Source organism: Oculina patagonica, chromosome 6 (genome assembly GCF_052425735.1).
Source record: "Oculina patagonica isolate OP01 chromosome 6, crgOcupat, whole genome shotgun sequence".
NCBI lineage: Eukaryota > Metazoa > Cnidaria > Anthozoa > Scleractinia > Oculinidae > Oculina > Oculina patagonica.
The window spans coordinates 16,960,668-16,979,982 of record NC_135763.1 but is presented as its reverse complement, the minus strand read 5'-3'; the positions used below and the strand labels follow the sequence as shown (position 1 = coordinate 16,979,982).

General features: G+C 37.4%; 2 protein-coding genes across 3 annotated transcripts; one reads left to right on the top strand and one right to left on the bottom strand.

Moving 5' to 3' along the window:
• Positions 1 to 1,751: 1,751 nt before the first annotated feature.
• Positions 1,752 to 6,865, bottom strand: LOC144656186 (uncharacterized). Of its 2 annotated transcripts, XM_078516424.1 has the most exons (4): positions 6,836 to 6,865; positions 5,882 to 5,959; positions 5,209 to 5,280; positions 1,752 to 1,805 (listed from the first exon to the last, which is right to left on the bottom strand). In XM_078516424.1, the coding sequence occupies exons 1-4, from the start codon at positions 6,863 to 6,865 to the stop codon at positions 1,752 to 1,754; spliced, it is 234 nt and encodes a 77-aa protein (XP_078372550.1). The 2 variants fall into 2 exon arrangements, 1 of the variants encoding a protein (XP_078372550.1); XR_013571279.1 differs by lacking the exons at positions 1,752 to 1,805; positions 6,836 to 6,865 and having other exon boundaries at positions 5,254 to 5,298; positions 5,882 to 6,106.
• Positions 6,866 to 14,881: 8,016 nt separating this feature from the next.
• On the top strand, positions 14,882 to 19,107 carry LOC144655898 (uncharacterized). The gene is made up of 4 exons (XM_078516076.1): positions 14,882 to 15,988; positions 16,576 to 16,653; positions 17,046 to 17,135; positions 18,173 to 19,107. The coding sequence occupies exons 1-4, from the start codon at positions 14,930 to 14,932 to the stop codon at positions 18,224 to 18,226; spliced, it is 1,281 nt and encodes a 426-aa protein (XP_078372202.1). The 5' UTR covers positions 14,882 to 14,929; the 3' UTR covers positions 18,227 to 19,107.
• Positions 19,108 to 19,315: the final 208 nt, after the last annotated feature.

Genomic DNA, 19,315 nt, shown 5'->3' with positions numbered 1-19,315 from the left:
ATGAAAAGTTGTACTGTTCCATTTGCCGGAAAATTAACGCCGGTTTCTCGACACAAATGAAAAATGGTACTTGACTCACTTTTAATCAGAATTCTCGGTCTCCGAAAGAAACGCTCTTCAAACTAACTTGAGGCAGTTTAGTTCGCGGAATGTTCTTTTAAAAATAGCTGTAATAAAAGGCGAGGATATATTTGGTAGAAATTTTACTGTTTTACTACGATCTGTATCACCAGCAGGCACAATAAATGCATTTTTTACCCCAATTTGTCAGAACCAACACCGCCCAGGTTATAATCCAGAAGCTCTGGCCTGCTAGCGGAAAGGCCTCTCTCTCTTATTCTTAACACTACAATACCTCGCTGATATACTAAACGACCAACCAATTTAATCACATAAAGTGCTTTCTTAAACTGTATGGCCGAATCCCTATCCACCCCATGCAAACCTAGGCGCGAATTTAACTTGGGTCTAATCTTTGCCTCATCTAGACCTTAACTTAGCAAATAATCAGAGCACAGTTTCGACCGAGTCAGGCCACACTAGAACGCATATGGCATCGTCTACAACGATAATTAAGAAGAATTTGCATTAATATAAATAGAAAATACGTTTTCAGTATTTTACCTGAGAAATTCAAAATTCGAAAAAAGTTGTGCATGGGACCTCACATACTACGTTCTGCGGTTGTAGGCAAATCGACTTCAGTGTAGGCGAAACATCTTAGGTCGTGCAGGCGAATCGCCTTCAATGTGAGCGAATCGACGTACAGGTGAATCAACTTGCAGGCGAAACACCCAAATCCATATAAATAGCAGTTGATTGGAACTGCACAGCACCCAAACTTTAGAGTAAAATAGTTAATTTATAATTACCATAAGGAAGTATTATTCGATACATGTTTCATTAATACATGTATCTCACAACGTGATATAGCAAAAGGCAGGCAAACATTTAATACTCGATTATTTATGTTAATATTTAATATTGGAATTAAACTGTAGTGCATTATAATCTAATGTTATGTGAAATATTTTAATTTCAATTTTTTTTTTATTTCAATGACTTCATTTACACTTGGGTAGCTTTCTTGGGTAGCTTTTATACCTTGTCTCGAACAGGCGGCCATGGTCCTTTTGTCTAATGTAAGCACTCAGATGTAGCTTATATTTACTATCTAACTACCAATAAGAAGGAGCCCGAGTATTCCGTAAGCGAATAGTCTGACGAGGGGCAACCAAGTTAACTGTTGCTCATAGAATAATAGGGCGCGTAGTCTGTTTTTAGTAGACACAATTAAAGGTAACAGTCCAAGTCCTATAATTATGAGTTCTGTCAAACCAAAAGGTGAGAATAATTTGCCATTTTAAGGGCAACGCGTAAGCGATCGTGTTCTATCAGCAAAATGACAGCAATGGAAGAAAAAATAATTTTGACGGATTTCCAACAAAACACTGCTGAGTATAACATAATTACATTAATTTTGACGGTATTCAAACTCGCGTAACGTGAAATGCTTTTTTTTTTAGCTTCTTTAGAATTGAATTATTTTGTAAATTTCTCCAAACTTCGATTCAGTAAATACTGAAACGATTAAATGTCGCCATTTTCGGCTACACCAACCTTCATCCACTGCACACTAATGGCTCATACCTCAGCCAATTAGATTAAAGCATTTTTTATTAGTATACTGGTAGAATTCTATAAATAATTGTTATTTGATCTTATAAATATTACACTTCACACAACTCCTATTACTTTGGCAGGGACAGCATAACAGCAAAGTAAGAAACAATCAATCCAAGAATCTGAAAAAAAGACGAAATGCAGAAATTAGGGATACAGTGGTCACCACTCCTTTTCTGCCATTAAAGATGTGAATATTGTTCATCGTGGTGTAAGATGGGAATGAATGTTTATTCGTTTGTCTAACGATATAATCGCTTTGAGATGTTGATCGCGACGTTTCGACTGCAATACTGCTAGTCTTTATCAGGCGATGAGGTCGATTGTTTACGCGTCGCAGGGTCAAAGAGGCTATCCAAATAAGACTTCATCCTAATGACATCAATAGAGAATTCAAATTCCTGAAGCATGGATACCTATGATCGGAAAACACAACAGCCAGTCAACTACAAAGCGGGCCTCTGAGGGAACAACATCTGTTAGTCGGAATAATAATGAGGATCGAAATGCACCAATAGCAGCGAGTCAATGTGCATAAATAGCGACGCGTAAACAATCGACCTCATCGCCTGATAAAGATTAGCAGCACCGCAGTCGAAACGTCGCGATCAACATCTCAAAGCGATTCTATCATGAAACAAACGAATAAACGTTCATTTCCACTCTTTTTCTCTTTTATCCTTATTTTAATTTATCTAATTTATTGCCTTAATGGGAAGAAAAAACAGTATATTATTTGCTGTAAAGTTTTAGAAAACGTTTAAGACTGCTTTTCACTGGATAAGCACAAGCATAGCATAAGCTCATAAGAAGAACTAGTATTTCTATTGCACAGATTAAGAGATTGAGAATTTATCTTTCTTTCCTGCAGTTTACGTTAAAGTTGGTAGGTCCGCGTTTCTTGTTAAGGTCTATTTTTCTGATAGATTTATTTTATAATTCGAGGAAAAGTAAACAGAATGATCAGATACCAGATGTCTGCAATTTGCCGTAGAACGGTGTAGTAATGATAACTAAAATCTCTGGTGACAAAACCGTTTCAGTTTAAGAGGGTCCTGAAGGGGGGGTACCAAATCCCATTTCCCAGCCCAAATTTTGCCCAAATCCCATTTCCCAGCTTATTTTTTGTCCAAATCCCATTCCCAGTAGAAAAATTCCCAGTGTATGGAAAACCGGACTTAAGGTCACGCAGTACCCTTGCAATCATTAGTATGTATTTATTTAAAGAGTATGCACGAACTGCCGGACGACTGAAACCGACAACAAACGAAATATTTATGAGAATGTTTGTTTTTAAACTCTTTTGTACAAGTAATTACTAGTAATTGTTCTCAGCTTTGTGCCACGTGCGCTGGAACATAGGGAATTATCATAATAAGATTCACAGCTTTGAATATATCACACGTTGTTGTAAACATTGACTCGGAAGGTCTTCGGAAGCCTCAAAACCTGCAATTTTGTGTCCAAGTTTTCTCCGCCGATATAGAATTTCAAGAGTTGATTCGCGAGGAACATAAACTTGGTGTACTCTATTGTGCTATGACTAGAGCGAATTTTTAAATTTCCTTCTCAAAATAAAGATAGCATGTTTCAAAGTTTAGATTTCACATTTTTACTCTCTAAGAAGCCATTAACCTGTAGCAGTTTTTGAGATCGAAAATTTCGTTCTAGTGGGAGCACAAAACAAGTTTCGATTTATCACTAGGCTATATAATCATTTAATTTGGTGCGCTGTGCTAGCTGAAAACTTGGACACAAAATCGCATGATCTTCAGTTAAACTATTAAGGGCTTGTAACATCACAGACAACGGTCATCTCTCAGTAAAAGGACAATCATGATGTAATTCCATCATCCCTGAGTGTCCTTATTAAATTTTAGAGGAATCGATATTCAAAATGTAGTGAATTAAAGCTTTACAAGATAGCAGCCCGTCAAGAAATTTGGCTAATGAATATATTAATGAGCAAGGGTCCTGCGCGACCTTAAGCGTAATATATTTGTTGTTTTGATTGTCCTAAATGTAGTCCACTCCCTGAACTCTCCCTTCGGTGAACCCAGGTACAGGCGTCGTTGAGCGAGTCCAGAAATATTGACCTGCATGCGCATTCTCAGAAATCTGTCAGCCCCACCCCCTCCCCCCCCCCCCCCCAAAAAAAGGGGGGAAGCTGAAGAAACCAAACCATAATCGACAGCACCTTTGGAAACGCACGCACAGATTGCTAAATTCAAAAATTTAGTACTTGTGGGTTTAATACCTATTCATTACGGAGATTCATTACCGTGGAGACAGAAAGAAACCGGCTGGGTTGGTGTTCGTGGGGGGCTGCTGTCGCATCGACGGCGGACCGGGATGGATGGCGCAGTTTTCTGGCCGGCCTCAAGAGTCCTCATGGGCCCGATGAAGATAAGTAAGTAAGGAAGTAAGTATTACGGCCGCTTTAGACAAAGGTTATGACAATTTTTCTTGTAGATGTCGCGCTAATTTGTTGCGTAGTTGAATTTTTCATTTTAGCAAACTATTTTTACCCTAGCGCACACGTTGCATGTAAGAAACGCCACACGTCTCTGTGGTTTTTCATTGGTTAGTTTTAAGCATGCACATGCAAGTTATCCTAGACTGCCCCTTCTCGCACCTGGGTCGCAGAAGGAATAGTTCAGGGAATGGACTATCCAAAATCATGTTCTGCTAGTTATATTATCACCAATACTGTTGAGAACATCACTTTTCATTTGTTCCTTTGTTTTGTAGAGGATGATAGAAATTTTCAGTAGCTTTAACTAAAGCTATCAAGTTTTTATCACTATCACTTCTTTTAAATATTCCATTTGTGCCCATGCTCAGTCATAGCAGTTCCGCTGAGTAACTTAATCACTTACACGAAAATTGATCGACGCTTGATGGACACTCGTGCAGTGTAGTGGTTTCGTTTCAGAGTTAATTTTCAGCGTTTTAACTGTCTATGCCGGACTTTCAGAATACTATAGAGCGCAAAATATGCAGGTTTCGTCATGTACTGACATGCTTCCCATTCCCATTTTTTGTTTCCGAATCCCAGTCCCAGTTACCTAAATCCCATTTTCCCAGTGAAAATAAACGCAAATCCCAGTCAAAATAGGCAAATCCCAGTTCCCATTTTACCCCTTCAGGACCCTCGTTTAAGAAAACGTTTACATAAACTACCCTAATGAATCTGTTATTTTTTATTCCAACCAGCACAATGTGTTTACTAGAGTTTTAATACCCCTCACCCTTTTCCACAAAACGTCTTTCTACAATTGGCAATATATATACCTTAACAGTCGAGAAAGATCTCTTCAACTTTAACCCAAAAAGTACTATAAATATAAAAGAGACAAATCAAGAAACAAACCGTGCAAGAAACCATCTCCCATTTTTCGCGCCCCGACGAAGGGCTCGACAATAAATATGTCAATCCAGCAACAGAGGTCTATGTACTGGCAGCACGAAAAAATTTAAACCACTTGTACCTTAGATGAAAAGGGATTAAATGAATCGCCTTACCGTTAAAGACAAAGACTTGGTAATCACAACCAATCCCCCAATGGAGAGGCCCTTTGGGTCGCCTTGAAGGTCCTGCACAAACATCACTAACTGAAATTAGATTACAAAGAAAAGTCAAGGCACACTTATTTCTCGAACATATAATGTCAGGAGCCCATTGCCCGGAGCATACAACTTCCATACGGCGTCTGTGAAACGGCGTTTTCACAAGTAAAGTTATTTTTAGATATCATTTTCCTGCGACTCGGTTTCGGATAGCCAGTCACAAGCGATTTCGTAATAGGCTGTTGTTACGCAACTACAAGCGATGATTTCAGTATTTCCTCGCAAAGTAGAAGCTGACTTCATCAGAAGCAGTAATTTTCACGGTAAAGGCTTTAATTAGCTAAAAATAACTTCACTTGTAAAAATGCCGCTGCACAAATATATAAATTTATGTTATACTTAATTTATTTATTTGTTTATTTGATTACTTGTTTATTGGTCTTTTTGCTTAGTAAGCTAGTTTTATTATTTTTATAAAGGGGTAGGGGATGATTGGAATTTTTAGGAGTAAAAATATTGGATTGAGATTAAAATTTGAGTACTCTCCAAGCACTCTGTGGGCCTTTGCAGGTTTCAATACATTGATAAACGATGCTATTAGAAATCTTTGAAAAGAAAAAGACAATACCTGTATAGCGGTGAATAGCTTCCCTTCGTCTTCCTTTGAAACAAGAAGAGTTTGTAAGATTTTTTGGAGGCTATTAATCTGAAAGAGCAATAAAAAGTATTTAATAAATGTTAAAAACAAGGTGCGGTGACTTAACCCTTCTTATAGTGAAATCCTAATAGTCCAAATCGCCGAGTGATGCGAATATTGGCCCGAAAAAAGGGAATTCGAGAAAAGAGAGGTAAAATTGCAATGCTCAACCGAGTGAAGGGAATCGAAGTGGAACGACTTTGTTCGAGTTATCGGGAGATTCAAGAATCTAGATTTAACTATAGTGTGTATAGTGTCAATCACGTGCCAATCACGTGAAGTCATAACACAACGAAATGGCGTCATACATTTCAAAAGTCTGCCATTTTGGATTTTTAAAACTTTTCAAACCTTTCAAAAAATCCCCAGAATTGATTAAAAAAAAGAAAAATATAAGGATCAAAAAGAGTTAGAGTTTGTAACAAATTCTGTAAAGCAACCAAAATTTCGCTTAAACAAAAAAATTAATTTAGGAAACACTTAATTTGGGTAAATTATAACATCCCATGAAAACCTGGTTGTCAGAAACGTTCAGTCACATGAACAACCTATCAATACGGCAAAGCATTTATTCCCTGATATTTATTTTGGAACTCAATTCACGACATTTGGCCGTGCCACAATTGCTTAAATGTTTTGTTGGTGGTGGTGGTGGTCTTTTTTCAACAAGGTGTTTGAAGTTAACGCCGGCAACCCACATGACAGAAACATATACAATTCCTTAGGCACAGCTAGTTTAGTACGGGAAAGATCGAAGTATTTCAACTTATCGTGAATAATGGAATCTTAAAACAAATAAAACAAGTAAACGGCAAAAGCAAAGAAATACATATGAAACAATCATTCTGATTTTTCCAAAAAAAAAAACATTTTTATGCCACACACCTTTTCGCAGACTTTGGATCCGAAGAACATGATCGTTGACAAGATAAAAACAGCCGCCATCAGCCAGAACAAATTGTTACCAAGAAACACAAATTTCTCTTCTTCTGGTAAGTTAAATACTTTGTAGAAAGTGAAGCATATCAATGGAATATACAAAGAGACCTTTTCAAATAGAAGAGGGGAAAGCATTTTGTCAGCAAGCTCGACTACTTCACACAGTCTGTGATGTTCCATCTTGAAAGTGCTTATGTCCACAGAGACCGAATGTAACGATGACATTCGTTTGTGCAAATCATCAAACAATTCTTCCAGGATTGAGCATGTAAGGCAGAAAAATAGAATTGGAAGCAACCACACACCCACTCCATAAATAGAAAAGATAATCAAAAGTATTGTAAAACCAAACCATTGATCCCAAGGTTCGAAACCTGCTATGTTTAAGCCCAACGCTTGAACGCTAATCAGAACACCGATTGAAGAACTTATGAAGAAGAAACAAAATACTATAATGCCTTTTTTCGTCTTACTTTTTACCTTTTCTAAATTAACATTACTGTGGATAGTGATTAAATTACCAAGAAAATTTTGGAATCGAGACTTTCCCGTATCTGTGAAAGGCACGCACAGAAAGATCAAGGAAAACGTGCCGCCGAGGGCGATTAAAAGACACCAAAAGCTAAGCATCAAATATAGGTAGATGTTATTTGCTAAGAAAACATCGACGAAAGCCATAATAAAATTCAACCAGCAACCAGAAATGATAACACCACAATAAAAGCTCTCAAGATAGACCAGTTCCTTGCACCGACCAGAAGCATGCGTCAAACGTTTTAGATTTGTATCTCCAAAGTACGTTCCAAACATCTTCATCAGTTTTAGCACCGGACTGTATACTTTATCAACTTCTTGTAGCAGCTGTTCGTTGACATTTTCCTGATCTGGAATCGAGTTGTCGGCCATTGGAACATCGTTCGTCGTGGGTTGAACTGAAATCGAGGATGGTATTTCCTGATCTCCGCGCAAGGATACTTCGTTCGGTGTTATTTTAGAAGGTAGCATTATATCAGTAGAAAATATGCACGCAACTGCTTCCAAAATGAGTTCAAAATGTATAGCTAGCTTAAATCAATTTCAAAAATCAATTAACTTTCTAATGCGACCTTACCTTTTTATCAGCTAATGGTGTTTGGAGTCAAGTGAGTTCGTATTGTAATTTAAAGTATGAAATTCATTCTCAACAGTAGATCAATTAAAATCTTTGTTTTTGCGACTTGCAGATAACATAAATAACTAGGAGTCGAAAAAGGTTAGAGAAAGGTAAATTTTAATGCATTGATATTTTTTTTTATTTTGTCACAAGAAACGGTCAGCTGTGTTCAAATGCAACATTTATAAACAGTGATTACAGTTATTTGATACGGTGCGAAACAATAAGCAACAAAAAATGTGCGCCATACTGACTAGGTGACAAAAAAATCTATTGTCCCCTTTGAAGGGGTTCTAACCTATTTCCTGGTTATTAACTATCACTCGACAAATAAAGCAAGTCCCGGATGTCATTTGTATGTTAATATTCGGGTAAAACAAAAATTAATAATAAAATGCACGCATTTTAGAAAGCACAATGTAAGTTTTGAGACCGTGCAAGTGTAATTTACATTCACGTTATATCAATAAACTTTATCACGAAAAGTGTTTTTGTATACATTTGTTTAATGTTATAAAACTCAAATCAGATATTAAAAAGCTGTCAAGATGAATTATTGTTTCGCTGTCGATTTTAAAACATTTAAGTTGTTTTTACAATGTGGTTGTTACTTGACAGATATTTACATACTTAATTAAGCAAAGAGTAAGAAAACAAAAGCTCTAAAACAAAAACAAAAATCAGTAAAAAAAAGTAAAATCCGTCCTTTGCAAACTCTGACACCAGCAAACTTTGTTTGATTTTGGATCCGGAATGGCTGTTGTATTTCATAAGTTAATGGATAAATTTAGCTCTAAAAACGTAACCACACATACGAAATATCAAACGAGCACAAGGCGATTTAAGGACACCACTGCTAGTATACGAGTTATTCTTGTCAAAAATATAAAAATGGGAGTTTTAGAACTCGTTTCCGACATAATTATATACAATATCTGAAAGAAGGCGCTTGTTTGGATAGGTTTGACTTCGTCACTCGACATGACCTCTGAGACTTCTGGCGACAAAATGTTTTAAATGAACTGTTGCAGGCCAACTTCCCTAGTCAGCAAAACTGGCCAGTTTGAGGTTTAAAATGTACAGTTTGGGTCTTTTCAGAAAACCACCATCACGTGTATAAATCCTACTTTTCACTCTAGGTTCTGAAAAATCATATGGGAAAGTGCTCCATGAGCCACTGAAAATGACGAGTTTGGGCTCTTGTGTTAAAATACCACCACGTAGATTAAAGCTTATTTTCACTCTAGATCCAGCAAAACCGGCCAGTATGAGACGTGAAATGTACAGTTTGCGTCTTTTTTTTTTTTTAAAAAAAAAAACACAATCACGTGAAGTTATCCTAATTTTCACCCCAGGTCAAAACGAATTGAATACGAAAGTGCTACATGATCCACTGAAAATGACGACAATTTTGGGCCCTTTTGTTGAAATACTACGACTTAGATTAAAGCTGATTTTCACTTAGATCCAGCAAAACAGGCCGGTTTAAGACTTAAAAGGTACAGATCGGGTGTGTTTGGAACTCCGCCATAACGTTGATTTCTCCTTATTTTCACTTCAAGTCAAAAAGAATAGAGTAAGAAAGTGCTAAATGAGCCGCTAAAAATGACGATTTTGGGCCATTGTTTTGTAATACCACCAAATAGATTAAAGCTTATTTTCACTCCAGATCCAGCGAAACAGGCCCGTTTGAAAACTGAAATGTACAGTTTGGGTATTTTTGGAAAACTACCAACACACGAGTTCATTATAATTTTCACTCCAGGTCAAAAAGAATCAAATAAGAAAGTGGTACATGATCCACTGAAATGACGATTTTGGGCCCTTGTGTTAAGATTCCCCACGTAAATAAAAGGTTATTTTCACTCCAGATCCAACAAAACCGTCCGTTTGAAACTCGAAATGTACAGTTCGGGGTTGTTTGGAAAAGTGTCATCGCGTAGATTCATTCCTAATTTTCACTCCAGGTGATAAGGCGCTCTCGGGTAGCTATATTTCGATACTTTCTTTAAGTTCTAGATTCTCAACTGTGCGATCTTGAGCAAACTTTTTTGCGTACTTCCCTTTGGTTCTCAAGGCCCTTTTCCAGTCCTCTGTCATGTAAGGAATGTCCTTTTCTCTCACTCTCTTTCTTTTTGACTGGCGCATCACTCTAGGTAAAAAGGAATCGAATAAGAAAGTGCTACATGTGCCACTGAAAATGACGATTTTGGGCCCTTGTGTTGTAATAGCACCACGTAGATAAAAGTTTATTTTCACTTCAGATCCGGCAAAAATAGCCCATTTGAGACGTGAAATATGCAGTTTGCGCCTCCTTGAAAAATCGCCATCACGTGAAATCATTCTAATTTTCACCCCAGGTCAAAAAGAATCGCATAAGAAGGTGGTACATGAGCCACTGAAAATGACGATTTTGGGCCCTTGTGTTAAAATACCACCACGTGGATTAAAGCTTATTTTCACTCCAGATCCAGCAAAACGGTCCAGTATGAGATAATAAATGTACAGTTTACGTCGTTTTGAAAAACCGCCATCACGTGGGTTCATCTTAAAATGTTACACTGTTCACTCTAGCCACTGAAAATGACGATTTTGGGCCGTTGTGTTGAAATACTAACACGTAGATTAAAGCTCATTTTTACACCTGCGGCAGCAAATCCGCAAGTCTGTGGGTTAAAATGTACAGGTTGAGTCTTTTTGGAAAACCGCCATCACGAGAATTCATCCTAACTTTCACTCGAGATAAAAAAAAATCGAATAAGAAAGTGCTACATTAGCCACTGATAATGATTATTCTGGGTCCTTGTGTTATAATAGCACCACGTAGATTAAGGTTTATTTTCACTCCGGATCCAGCAAAATGGGCCCGTTTGAAACTCGAAATGCACCGTTTGGGTCTTTTTGAAAACCGCCATCACGTAGATTCATTCCATCGTTCACTCCAGGTCAAAAGATAGCGAATGAGAAAGTGCTACATGAGCCACTGAAATGACGATTTTGGGACCTTGTTTTAAAATACCACCACATAGATTAAACCTTATTTTCACTCCAGATCCAGCAAAACCGGCCCGTTTGAGACTCGTTATGTATAGTTTGGGTCTTTTTGGAAAACCGCCATCACGTGAATTCATTCTAACTTTCACTCTAGGTCAAAAGGAATCGAATAAGAAAGTGCTACATCAGCCACTGATAACGATCATTGGCTCTTGTGTTATGATAGCACCACGTAGATTTAAGTATATTTTCAATCCGGATCCAGCAAAACTGGACCTTTTGAAACTCAAAATGTACAGTCTGGGTCGTTTTTGAAAACCGCCATCACCTGAATTCATTCTTACCTGAATTCATTCTCTTTCACACAAGGTCATAACGAATCGAATAAGAACGGGTTACATGTGCCAATGAAAATGGCGATTTTTAATGTTTACTCCAGTTCCTAAAAACGGGTGCTAGGCCACTGAATTGACGATTTGGGCCGTTGTGTTGTCTCCGTGATGCTCATTTTCCCTCGCGCATCCAGTGTGTGTCAGGTTCTGGCCGCCCACGTTCACCCTACTTTCCTGGGAGTGCTCAGAGCTCTTTGAGATTCTGGGCCCTTGTGTTTTGTCACGGATTTAGTGTTTCCCGTCCACACTGGCCCGTTGCCTGTGTACGTGGGTCTTTCACGTGATTCTTCCTCGTCGATGGTGCTCATGTGCCACTGAAAATGACCATTTTGGGACCTTGTAATAAAATACCACGTAGATACTATCACTAAGATTTAAACTTATTTCCACTCCAGAACCAGAAAAAACGGCAAGTTTGAGACTTTAAATGAAAAGTTTTGGTCTTTTGGGAAAGGCGCTCTCGGGTAGCTATATTTCGATACTTTCTTTTAAGTTCTAGATTCTCAACTGTGCGATCTTGAGCAAACTTTTTTGCGTACTTCCTTTTGGTTCTCAAGGCCCTTTTCCAATTCTCTGTCATGTAAGGAATGTCTTTTTCTCTTACTCTCTTTCTTTTGACTGGCGCATGCTGGTCTATGACGTTTTTAAAGAGTCCTTTCCAATAATCATACTGATCGTCTGTGCTTGCGAAGATATCACCAACTTGCCAAGGCGCATTCATGAGTTCTTGATTAAGCAGTTCAAAATCAGTGTTCTTAGTCTGCCTAAATGTTATGGTCTTTGACTTGTGCTTGCAGACTTTCTCCGTCATTTGGCCGTAGATCAGATAATGGTCACTTATCTCGGGGTTGTACACCCCGCAGTTTTCGAACAGTTCTGGCGTGTTTCTGAGAAGCATTGCATTGTGACTCTAGTGGGCTCTGTTATCAGGCACGACAAATTGTATACTTCCTCCAGATCTCTAAGTATCTTTCCCTCAGCCTTGTCAGGATTAAGCCTATCCATGTTCAGATCTCCTATTATCACTACGGTCTGCTTTTGAAGACATGCCCACTGAAAAATGTCGTTCATTTCTTCCTCTACATTCTGAAGAAATCGCAGTGTCAGTGATTTGCATCCAGCCGCCATTATTATGTTGATACCAAGCAAAAGATTGCTTGCACAATTTACTTCATGTCAAAGCAAAAAATATGAAGTTGGAAATCATAAAAAAATGTTAACTTTCCAATCAAAGACTTTTGCAAGTCACAATTATTGTTTTTGGCATGGTCATAGACCACCATGTGTTCAGAGTCATTCATTTTGGTTTTCATGGAGCATCACCAACAAGAAACTGGAAATGGCAGAAAGAAATGGCCAATTTGCCATAAAACCATATACTGTATAATAACAGCAATGATGTTGCAGAAGATCTGGAATGGATGGATTACAGTATGATAAATCATTGCAGAAACCAAGTGTTGAAATGTTGCGGAGTGATCAATAAAACAACTTTAATTTTCCTTAAAGCGAGGAGGTCAGCATCTTCACTATTAATGACTACCTGGGTAAATTTTCACATAATTTCTTGAATCATTTCTTTTAATGCAATTGCTTTAGGTAGTTTCTCTACTCTGAAATGAGCCAAACTGAGATGAAGCAATTACTGAAAAGAGCTTCGAAAGAAACAGCCACCCTGAGTTATTTTGTACTGATTGTTTTAACTGGATTGTAGCTCGCCAATTTCAACTAGAAAAAAGTGACGAAGTGTTGTACTCTACACAGAATGTAAATAACAAGATGCGGACCCCCTAGGAAACAACAATTTAACGAAATACGCACTTTTCGGGCCAGTTTGTCAGTATAAGTGTAAATGCACTTGCTCCAAAAAATTTCAGTATAAGCACTTCTCTAATATGAAAAGCAATTTTAACATTGATAAAGGAAAGAGTTTACAAGAGTAGGAGAAGGAGTTTAAGGAGCCACTAGTGCGAGTGAAATAAGAACAAATATATCTTCAACAACAACACGCCGTGACACAAGCAAATTTTAGGGACATTTTCTTCCCCAGCATCTGTGCGGGAACTGTTACAGAACTCTTGAATCTGCGCAAGGCGAGGTGCAGGAAGGGCTTGATTTTTGAAAGTTTCCAGTCCTTTTTGTATCCTTGATTTTTGTATACTTGAACTTTTGCGAAGTCATTTGGCAAACATTGCAATTTTGCGGTCTTCCCATTACCAAAAACTTACAAACTCTTAATTGGGATTTCTTATGTTACGGCAAAGTCGACACAAGTTTTTGTTGGCAGCGACAGCTGCGCCGTATTTCTGAACAGGCAAGCTTGACGCACAAAATGTTCAAAGAAGGGAATGGACAAGAGCCGGATCAGACAACCAATCAAAAACAGAAAATTTCTTACTTGACCAGATCGCGTCTTCGTCTTCGTAAACAAGAGATCTGGGAACTAGATTATAAAACATCATGACACCTTTTTTAATATTTTTTTTTTGTATTTTGATTAGTTTGAACAGGTATACAAAAACAATTTTCTTTATAAAGTTTATTGATATAACAATTAATTGAAATACCCGTCTGCGGTCTCAAAACTAATAAATTGCTTCCAAAATGTATGTATTTTATTATTATATTACATTTTGTTCAAATTTGAAAGTGACTTCCTAAAGAGATTGAAAGGACGACAACTCGTTTATTTGTTGAGTGATAGTCAATGACCAACAGGAAGGTAGGAACCACTTCAAAGAGAACAAAAGTTTTCTTTGTCACCTGGTCAGTGTGGCGAAGTTTTTTTTATCATTGTTACACGCCGAAATAAACATCAGTGAGATTAATATTACATTTCATTATACACAATTGGCCATTTCATGTGACAAAAAACACATAGGCATTATGATAACTCTTTTCCTAAAAGGGTTTTAAATGTTTGCTGGTAAACGCTTTATTACTTTACTTACATTACTTCACTGACGCCATAAAATAAAACTGCAATTATTAGCTGTTATTTCAACTCCCAGTTATTTACTTGTTATCTGCAAGTTGGAGACCAGAATCTTTGTTATATCTTGGTTTCAACTGATCTTTTTTTTACTTTTTATTACATGTTATACAAAAAGTACAAACAAAGACTTAGTCTTACAGCAATGAGTAATTACAATTTTACATAAAAACGTAAATAACAGGAGAAGACAGCTACAGTAAATATCAGCATACGCGATCACAAAAACTAAGCTAGGAGAATTTACATGGTCTCTTACTTAAGCATATAAACTAACTGAGACAGGGTAGAACTTTGTTCCAGTTTTTGAAATGTTTGTTTCAACTGATCTGTTGTTGAAAATTAATGTCAATATTAAAATAACAATATGAACTCACTTGACTCCATATGCTATTAGCCGGAAAAGAAACAAAAGCACATCAAAAATTAATTAATTTTTAACACTAATTCAAATTTTCTTTATTTGGAACTCAATTTGGGAGCAGTTGTATGCATGATTTTTTTTGATCATGTCTTGTAGAGTGACACCTAACGAAGCTTCGTTGTCTGGAGATCACGAAATGCCGTCCTCGAATTCAGTGCTACCTAGCACCAACGATGTTCCAATGGCCGACGACGCGATTTCAGATCAAGAAAATGTCAACGAACAGCTGCTTAAAGACGTCGATGAAGTATACAGTCCAGTGCTAAGACTGATGAAGATGTTTGGAACATACTTTGGAGATACAAACCTTAATCGCTTGACACATGCTTCTGGTGGCTGCAAGAAATGGGTTTATTGTCAGCGCATTTATTGTGGTCTTGTAGTTTCTGGTTTCTGGTTGCATTTTATTATGTCCTTTGTCGATGTTTTCGTAGCAAATAACATCTATCTCTATTTAATGTTTAGCTTGTGGTGTCTTTTAATCGCGCTGAGCGGCACGATTTCCTTGGTTGTTTTGTGTGTCCCTCTGGCAGATATGGGAAGATCTCGATTCCAAAACTTTCTTGGTAGTTTAATCGCTATCGAGAGCAGTGTTAATCTAGAAAAGTTGAAAAGTAAGTCAAAGAAGGGTATAATTATAGTGTGCTTCTTCATCGTTATTGGTATAGTCGGTATCGTTGCTTACCAACTACTGTTGGGCGAGAGCATTGCAGCTTTCAAACCTTGGCATCAATGGTTTGGCATTAGAATACTTGCCCTAATCTTTTCTATTTATGGCATGGGTGTTTGGTTGCTTCCAGTTCTCTTTTTCTGCCTAACTTGCTTAATACTGGAAGAGTTGTTTGATGATCTATATAAACGAATGTCATCATTTCGTTCGGTTTCCGTGAACATAGAAACTTTCAAGATGGAACATCAGAAACTATGTGAAGTAGTCGAGCTTGCTGACAAGATGTTTTCCTCTCTTCTGTTTGAAGTGATTTCTTTGTATATTCCACTGATATGTCTTAATTTCTACAAAGCCGTTAACTTACCCCAAGCACATGGCAAATTGGTGCTCCTTGTCAACGATTTATTCTGGCTTACGACGGCTGCTTTTATCCTGGCCATGATCATGTTTTTTGGATCCAAACTCTGCGAAAAGGTAATCGGCATGGAAATAAATTAGTTTTGAAACTATCAGAATGAACTTATTTATTTCTTTTTTTTCTCCTAACTTCCTTCATTCATGATAAGTTGAAATATTGGAATATTTCTCGTGTTAAACTAGCTATGCCTTCATTTTGCAAACTAAACCCTTTTTGCACGGCTGAGGGGGAGGGGGGAGGGGGGGGGGGGGGCGGGAGGGGACAAAGTGCTCGCCCAAAATTCAGTTTAAACTTATTTTTACACTGAAAACACATTTAAGCAATAGTCACAAAATTTTTTGACTTGAGTTCCAAATCAAATTTTGGGAAAAGGAAAACTTTGCTGTGTCAGTTGTTTGCTCACATTTCTGTGAGAAACACATTTTGGTTGTTTTGAAGAGATGATGAAATCTTGAAGACTGTGCATCTTTATGATTTTCTTGCTAAAAGATACATTTTCTTTGCTAAGCGTAATTACTAAAGCTGAATGCTTTTGGAGATAAATGAAGGGGGAATTTTTGACAGCTCCCCCCGGTTGAGCAGGGTTGAGTAATCCCATTTTGATGATTTATTAATCGTCGCGGATATTTTATTGCTGTTTCAGATTATGATTTTTCCAAAGATCTTACAAACTTGTCTTGTTTCAAACGAAGACGAAGGGAAGGTATTTACTGCTATACAGGTATCGTTGATTTCCTTTCACAATGTCTACGAAGAAGCGACATAAACATGCAAATTTCTTTAAAAGGGTAGGAGGGTGCCTTAATAATGAAAAGAAACGGTATTAAGTAAATAACTCCGCAATATATCACTCTCAGAAACTACATTTTTAACCCGCCTCTAAATAACACCGATATGGGGTATCATAAAATATGTCAATGTTAATTCCATACTCCCTAAAATACCTCAAGCATAACGACTTATCTCCCTTTTTTGGCCTTCTCACCCCCACCCCCTCACTCCCCCCCCCCTCCCCCCCAAAAAAAACTTATTATCTAACCAAATAATAAACTCAAAAAACAGAGAAGCAAACGAATTAGTGCGAGTTGACTTTTCTTTGTAATCTTATTTCAGCTGGTGATGTTTATGCTGGACCTGCAAGACAACCCAAAGGGTCTCTCCATTGGAGGATTGGTTGTAATTACCAAGTCTCTGTCTTTGACGGTAAAGCTGCTCATTTTTTGGATACCCTTTATTATTCAGTTACATCAAAACAGTTTAACATATGTGTCTGAAAAGATTGCCCATTTTGGAAAGAAGTAGAGCCGGCATTTTGAGCAACGATGGGAGGTATTCATAGCTAGTATAATGCTGATTGGCATTGCCCAGCAAGGTACAGGAATCGAAGAAGAAATAGATAGTTTGTGCCAAACGTTGGCTTATTAAATTACATTTGTGAAGTAACATGAGAGACCTTAGTTGTTATAACTATCAGGTTCTAATACCAAGCATCAGCTTGCTTTTCATCCTGTTCACCTTTCCTTGAATTATTACATAAAAGACGTAAAACTTACAACAAACGCGAAAACTGCCCACTCTGACGTTAACAGCAGAAGCAGGAATCTCGCCCTTAACTTTAACTTGAAAAGTTCTCAAAAGAGAAGAAAGAGATGTAAAAAGAAATGCTTATCTCTTCAATCTCTTTTCTCGTCTAGAATTATACCTTTTTTTATTTTTTTTTACTAATGCAAATTTATTACACGCAACACTAATTACATAGGTACTACATATAAATACATATTTACAACGGGCTATTTACAAGAGACGTAATTTTTACATGTACACCTTGAAAAGTGAAAAAAAATAATTGTTAATTATAAAGATAACTAATTATGACTACTTCTAAAATATAATTCTTACTTACAATACAACGCTAGACTACAATACTAGAATTATATCAATACATTTTGACACGTTTTCGTAGCACAAGAAAACAGAATTGTTCTTTTTTCTTAGCTTGTGCCCATGCCCATTCTTATTTCTTGTGAAGAAAGTGGAATTAGTCTTATACGCTGGTGCTTATACTTGAGCTTGTACTTATAACTAGAGTAAACTAGTCTTACATTTTTTCTAGAATCTTAGTATAAAATAGTTTACTTGTTCTTTCTCCCAATGACGGCAATAAACTAACGTTGGAAGAAAGGTCAAAAAGAGTGATCAGCACTCTATTTCTAATTTCTGCATTTCTTCTTTTTTTACAGTTTCTCGGATTGATTGTTTCTTACTTTGCTGTTATGTTGTCTCTGCCAAAGTAATGGCATGAATTGCAATATGTGCAAGATAAAATAACTATTAGTAGACACTCAGTAGTGTTTTATTGGAAATCCGCCAATCTGATTGGTTACATCTTTGTTGTCTTATCGCTGAGGGAACACGATCGCTCACGCGTTGCTCTTAAAAATAAAAAACTTATTTTTGATTTTTTCCTTATAAGAATGCCAAATTGTAGGTTTTGGGTTGTTTGCCTTAATAGTCTCTACAACAATCAAAGTCTCTATATTTATATCGACTGCGCCTCGTAAGACTATTCACTAATAGAAAACTGGGGCTCTTCCTAATTGTTAATTGGTTAATGATTACAAGACAAGTTACAGTTGGGTCAGACTAAATGGCGTGGGTGGGTGGGTCGTGGGTCGTGGGTCGTGGGTCGTGGGTCGTGGGTCGTGGGTCGTGGGTCGTGGATCGTGGATCGTGCGTTTTGGGTCAAAGCAAGTTCGCCCCCGACGCAAAGGAGCATTGTCACCGATTTGTTATTTTTGGATACCGTTTTTCTTATCAACAAAAACATGTTTTTCTTTCATGTCGGGCCCACCGTTTCGCTTTTTCCCTTCATGTCTGCCGGACAGTTTTACGGAAGTGGGCCGAAAATTGCAAGTATTTGCTTGACCTTGGCGTGCAGGCTGTTTGCCGACTGAGAATTTTCTGATCGGCAACGTTTTGGTAACAACCAATTTATCGAACGATTTCATGTAGGTAGCTTGGTGGTTCTTCATTCCATATCGATTAAATGATCATGTTATTCATTTATTTGTTTTGCCAATTTTATCAGGGAAGTCACGCTAGCCAATATATTTTATAATTTTTAAAGATTCGTGGCTTTTCTTGGTCATTTCAAGTGAAAAAGTTACAACTTCTCAAGTCTCTTTTTAACTTTAAGGTGAAATGCACATGTTTGATGAAAGCATTTGCGGAAGCATTATCAAAACTTGCACTGTCTGGGACTATAGCGAAAGGAATTATTAATATTCTTGAAATGACTTAATGATTGTACGCCGGTTTTAAGTACTAGAGATTTGTTTCACAAGGCCAAATCGATGTTGCTGTTTCAGAATCCGAACTTGCAG

Coding starts and splice junctions, on each gene's coding strand:
- LOC144656186 (XM_078516424.1), bottom strand. CDS start 6,865: ATGTTCTTCGGATCCAAAGTCTGCGAAAAG. Junction 5,960..6,835: donor GATCCAAAGTCTGCGAAAAG/GTGTGTGGCATA, acceptor TTGCTCTTTCAG/ATTAATAGCCTCCAAAAAAT. Junction 5,281..5,881: donor AGCTATTCACCGCTATACAG/GTATTGTCTTTT, acceptor ATGTTTGTGCAG/GACCTTCAAGGCGACCCAAA.
- LOC144655898 (XM_078516076.1), top strand. CDS start 14,930: ATGTCTTGTAGAGTGACACCTAACGAAGCTTCGTTGTCTGGAGATCAC. Junction 15,989..16,575: donor GATCCAAACTCTGCGAAAAG/GTAATCGGCATG, acceptor TTGCTGTTTCAG/ATTATGATTTTTCCAAAGAT. Junction 17,136..18,172: donor CCAAGTCTCTGTCTTTGACG/GTAAAGCTGCTC, acceptor CTTTTTTTACAG/TTTCTCGGATTGATTGTTTC.